The sequence below is a fragment of the Nestor notabilis genome, unplaced genomic scaffold, assembly GCF_000696875.1.
Source record: "Nestor notabilis isolate BGI_N333 unplaced genomic scaffold, ASM69687v1 scaffold20905, whole genome shotgun sequence".
In the NCBI taxonomy this organism is placed as follows: Eukaryota; Metazoa; Chordata; class Aves; order Psittaciformes; family Psittacidae; genus Nestor; species Nestor notabilis.
In genome coordinates, this window is record NW_009930027.1 from 40,676 (window position 1) to 46,450 (window position 5,775).

Below are 5,775 nucleotides of genomic sequence, written 5' to 3' on the forward strand. Positions count from 1 at the left end.
CAGAGCATTCATTAGCTGATTCTAACCCCCCTTGTTGGGATTATAGCTATCTTCGATCCTGCTGCAGTTAGGAGACATGCCACGTAGCACATCTAATTTAGATTTGCTTTGCATCCTGTGGCACCGATGGGGCAATGGATCCCCTGGGAGCCCGTTGTGAAGAAAGCAGCAGTTCCCCACTGCAGTCAGGGATGAACAAAACAGTCTTTATTTTCCCTCTTTATGGGAGGTGCCACAGAGAAAACTCTTTGGTGCTTTATATTCTAATTATTTCCAAGTACAGCCTCACTACTTGATTTGCAGTTACTGCACATTAGAGATGAGCCGATGCATTTAACTCAGCTACAAGGAGTCAATTAGCTAAGCTACATCTAGAAGTCATGGCAAGCAGACAATGTTTCCTAGACAATTACAGCATGGCCTGGGGAGTATTTCTGTACCCAGAAGCAGAGGTGATTTAATCATCTGGAAAGCATATTTAGGGTCTGAACTAAGCACTCAAGTGAGGTGTGAAACAAGACAAAACCAATGTGTATGGTGTAAGGAAGTTAGGGTGGGAAGAGCTGGCTTTGCAGGATACTTTGGATCTGTACGCTGTCCTGATGGCACCTTGTGGTTCCTGGGATGTCATAATTACCAGTGAGGTAGAAAACAGCGAGCAGCACCAGAGGATTTGCACGGGTTGTTTGTAGGGTGCATGTGCAAACAACATCTGTGCTGGTGCTTTATTTCCCTCTGCAGATATTAAAGCCAGGCAGCCCACCTTAGGACTTTTTTTGCTTTTCTGTTCTGGAACATCTTCAAGGGCTTGAGGAACTGCCAACAATTCACCTCTCCCACTGCACACCTGCCTTTAATTGCAAACGAGATAGGCCAAGATACAATGTTGGCCAGTTAAAACTTCCACCCCCCCAGTACACCTGAACCCCATGTGCCACTGATGTGCCCTCTACCTTGGAAAGACTTTATCATCCATGCAGGCTGCTGACCTAGCATGTTTCTTCCTCCTGCTAGGGGCAGTGTTTCCTCCCTTGGTGGATGCAGCTGGCTTTAGCTGAGAGAGGTAAGACATATTCATAAAGCAGTCAACTTGTAAGTCATTGTCAACATGAGAACCCGTGTTCTGCCAGTATTTATGGTGTGAGTGCCAGACAAGTGGGAGAAGTGAGGAAGAAGGGGCTGTGATGCTGTAGCCCAGAAGGAGAAAGGCAAGATGTCTGTTGTTTGTTTGCAGCTGTGAGCAGGGGAATGGGTAAAGTAGTTTAAAGCTCTTCTTATCTTATGGGGAGAGGGACTTTCCCCTTTAGTTTATGGGGTTTTTTTGTTGATGTGTGTTTTCCCCATTGGCAAAAGAGATGACATGAAAAGGAGATATTGGGGAAGAAGGGGTAACTGAGGAGCTAAGCTGACAGAAAGATAAGTATGTTTGAAATGATAATGAAAAATCATAATTTTCTATGCAAAAGAGGAATTCAGGCAAGAAATAACTCCCTTTCAGACTATTTTAGTAGAGGATTGGGAGTGACTCAGATGGTAAGCACTGTTTTTGGAGAAAGTGGGTAGCTGTGGTTAACTCTTCAAACACAGTTTGTTTGATTTCCCCTTTCAGATTCAACTGTAGCCCTGAAACTGCTGTTTGTTATCATCTATATTATTTGGAGCTGGTGCCTGGGGCCTTGCTGTGCTGGAGTTCCTTCCCCAAAAGCCCAGGCAGCAAAAGAGCAGCCAGGGCAGCTGTGTTATAATACTCCTCCAAAGCAAGTACCATGTTTAAATGGGTATGACCCATTTGCAAGGCCAGTAATTTTTGCTTAACTGCTTCTGGCATTAACTGGAACACCGTGACCACCCTGCTTGAGGTCATATGCTGTGATGAATGAAAAAATATGTTTATTGCAGAATGCTAAACTACTAGCAAAAACCTGAAGTTTTGACACCCTCTGAAGCATTGTTGCTGTTACTGAGATCTAAAACACAAACCTGCTCCTCTGGATTTAAGTTCTCTGCTATTTGATCTCAAGGAGCATGTTTTTAAGCTTCTAGTATTTGCTTAAAACTGAAAGTCATACCTGGTTTTCTTATTTTGGCTGCATAATTTTATCTTTAAGCTTCATTATACCAGGTGAAACTTAACCCTTGCTAGTAGAAAGCCACTAATTGTAAACCACTGGTACTGTGGGTCCAACCATTTGCCCTGAAAGAACCAGAATGTGGGTGGGGTATCCCAGTAGCTTCTGAGTGTTCCAGCTGTGAACTTGGTATGAGCAAGGCTTTGATTGCCAGCTTAGTATCTTAGCCCACATGAAATGTTTGTAACTCAATTACTGCCTACTCCTTTTAGCTTAAAATGGTGAAGACCCACACATCAAAAATGTGGGAGCAAATTACTCTGTATTTCAGCTCTCACAAATACATGGTTGTGGCAAGGTTTGTCAGAGAAGTGAGTTGGGCCAACTACTAGATAAATAGAACCGGGTAAGTTTTAAGGAATATAAATCATTGTTTGAGTCTTATTTATGACCACAAGTGCCTCTTGCTACAGTGGCTTGCTACTGGTGCATCCTGGTGCTCCTCAGCCTGCAGCAGAGGAAGAGGAGGCATTTCCCAGACCCCAGCACTGCAGCAGCAGCAGTGTCCTGCACTGAGTGCAAGAGGAGAGTGCCACCCCCTGGGTAGCCAGCACGGATGGTGCTGCAGGGAATGTGTACTGCCAACACGCAGGTGCTGGCTCTGGGATAGCTTGGCCCAGGTTGGACTTTGGTTGAGAGAGTCCTCAGCCCATCCTGCCTGTTAGATGGGGCCAAGGGAGGGTTTGTCTGAAAACTACCTCACCTTCAACCTGCCTGACCACGATTGCTTTGGGAGCAGCCCAGATACACCTCCACTTCCCTTGCAGACATTGTCGTCTATCCATCACATTATGTAGTCTCAGAAATCCACCTCTAGTATTTGCTTAATTCTTTTAGAGTGCTGTCTTTACACCCATCGAGATGCCTGATTCTTGTGCTCAAGCCCCTGCATGTCTCTTGTCCCTCTTCAGCCCTGTCTTCTCCCCCAGCTTGAAATGATCCCACACGTGCCAAGTCCAGGAGAGACCATGAACGTGAAAAGCCTATTTAAGACCAACCCAGGATGAGTAGGTTTCTAAACACACAAACTACTTCTGCCCTTGAAGGAGAACACCAAAGAGCTCTCAAAGCAAAAAGGAGTGGTTTTGAGGTTGCCCAAAATGCTAAAAAAAGACACGTGTTGAGGAAAACACAAATCCTATCCTTCGCACCTGCCTGCAGACACAAGTAAGCTACTTCTTGTGCACCATTTGATATTTGTGAAGGCTACAGTAGAAACTATGCTTAGGTCAAAGTTTTCCTTAAGTCAAAGAAAAGCCACTTCCAGCCTCTACGGTATGAATGCGTGAGCATTGGAAGCCAAAGCCTGGGAACACCTTTAACTTGGGTGCCCAGGCAGGATTTGCAAGTGAATAAAACGCCAAGTGACTGTTCTAGGAAGAGGGACGATGGGGAATGGGATTTCTTTGGCATTACTGCAAAGCCACCAGAAGGTAATGCCAAGTTTGTCTCCTACGCTTTTAAAGCCAAGTTAATTCTTTCTTGTTTCAGGTGTGCAACAGCTACATTTTCCCTTGGAACAAGGTTTATTAACTCTGACTGGGTAAGAAAACCCAGTGTCCTCTGAAACCAGAGCAATGTCTTCTAGGCTTGCTGTCTACCTGAGGCCTTGACTAAGATCTCCTGGCATGCTTCCACTAGGAGCTTACCAAAGCTAACATGTAAAACAAGTTATTGGTGGTATTGTAGTTCAGGAGTGATGGATTGGTCTTAAAGGAGAAATATCTTCATTTTCTTCTTATAAACAGAAAAATGGCACAATTATTTGCAAACAGACTTTATTAAGGTTGCTGTAGAACCACTCCTGCCCTAGCACAAATACCAAACCATTTAATCATTGTCCGTACTAGCAGAAACTCATCTTTTGTCTGTAGGAAAATTGCTTTTCAAGGGACACCAATTAAAAAAAAAAAATGCAGCTGCACAGCTGCTCATTTCTTCCTTCTCTATTGTGTTGGCCACCACTGAAGTACATGAGAGTTCCAAGAACTCTTATAGGGAAAGGCAAGGGAGAATTCTATTTTAGATTAAAAAACACTTGGGTTTTTGGAGAGCCTTCCCCAGTGGCCTAGTAAAAGCACCACCCAGTAATAATACAATAGGTAGATCTCCTCCTGCCTTTGGAAAGGAGCTCTCTTTAAAGCCTGACTAATGCATTAGAAGGGATTATAAGATTAATGAGCTCCTAAAGGGTAGAGACCACATCTAGAAGATGCCCAGTAATTGTTTATTTCAAGGATAGTAATGCTGCAGTGAAAATGAACAATGCTTTCATGAGCCTTGGAGTTAGTACATCCAGAGATGCACAGAAGGCTTGTCAGCTCCCTGGACACCCACTCAGGAAATCCACAAATATTTTGGTACAAGCAAATTCTCTATTAAATTAATTGGCTTTATGAATTAAAAAGTTCAGGTTAAGATGAGGACGTTGCTTTGACGTTTCTCCTTAGGCAGTCACCACTCATGAAATGATCTTCACCTCAGGCTTGGACTCTTCCAGCGCTCTCAGTTCATCATCCACTTCAGCACTCCACAAAATGTCGTACAAACTAACCCAAACAGAAAGGTAAGCCAGTTTAGTGAGCATCCTCCATTAAGGAAAAAGAAAGATGCACAAATGTCCAGTATGTGAAGATCATGTAACAGGAAAGACCCCATCTAAGTTTGAGAGACTGGCCCAACAGCCAGAAACATGCCTTACAAGATAGGACTGTATTACTCCCTCCCCAGCACCACCTTCTCCTTGTTCTTGGGCCCTATGGACCAAAGCAGATCAAACTACTGTGGTCACGTCACTTGTAAGGGACAAGATGTGTTTTGCAACATGCAGATGACAAGTCACCCTCCACCCCCTCCCTGGGCCACTAGTCGCCCTCGAGAGCAATTCCCAGAGAGATGGTGCTTGTGTTCCCTGCCCGCAGCTCGCTGGAGCTCACTGCCTGCCAGGGGGAACACAACCAGGACCACAGACACCTCTCACATTAACTGCTGCACATTGCAGCTGGGGTTCCTCAAGGCTTCGCAGATCTTCCTGATGCCTTCATCTTCCAGCGGGTTGTAGCTCAGGTCCAGCTCGGTAAGGCACTGCTTGGTAGCCATGACAGTGGCGAGGGTTGCGCAGCAGGCTGACGTGACATCGCAGTTACCCAGCCTGCAGAGACAGGAGGGAGAGCTGCAGTGAGCAATGGCTCCAGAGACCAGCCCACATCCAGGCAGCAGGCACAGACATCCCTAGCAAGGACCACAGATCCCTGCTAGGCATCGTTGAGGCATCAGCAGGGGCTGGTCCATGGTCTTCCCACAGAGACAGATGTCCTTGTTGTGACTGCTGAACACCTGAAAGTCCTCCCTAAAGCTCAAAGGTATGTGGCTTCAGTTGGAGAATGACCCTTAAGAAGATATTCTCAACTTCTGTTCAGCCTGGAGATGAGAAGGCTCTGGGGAGACCTTATAACAGTCTTCCAGTATCTAAAAGGGGCCTACAAGAAATCTGGAGAGCGGCTTTCTACAAGGGCATGAAGGGATAGGACAAGGGGGAATGGCTTTAAGCTGTAAGAGGGGAGATTTAGATTAGATATTAGGAATAAGTTCTTTACTATGAGGGTGGTGAGACACTGGAACAGGCTGTCCAGAGAAGCTGTGGCTG

At 45.4% G+C, this 5,775-nt stretch overlaps 1 protein-coding gene across 1 annotated transcript in view; it reads right to left on the minus strand.

Annotated features, from left to right (window-relative positions):
* Nucleotides 1–4,285: 4,285 nt before the first annotated feature.
* The window catches only part of LOC104406308 (ribonuclease inhibitor-like), a 9,512-nt gene continuing 8,022 nt past the window's right edge, over nt 4,286–5,775 (minus strand). Inside the window, exons 8-9 of the mRNA XM_010015248.1 lie at nt 5,110–5,280; nt 4,286–4,678 (exon numbers count right to left, since the gene is read on the minus strand). Of these exons, the coding sequence (XP_010013550.1) occupies nt 4,591–4,678; nt 5,110–5,280 (259 nt within the window). The 3' untranslated portion in view covers nt 4,286–4,590. The remainder of the gene's footprint in view (nt 4,679–5,109; nt 5,281–5,775) is intronic.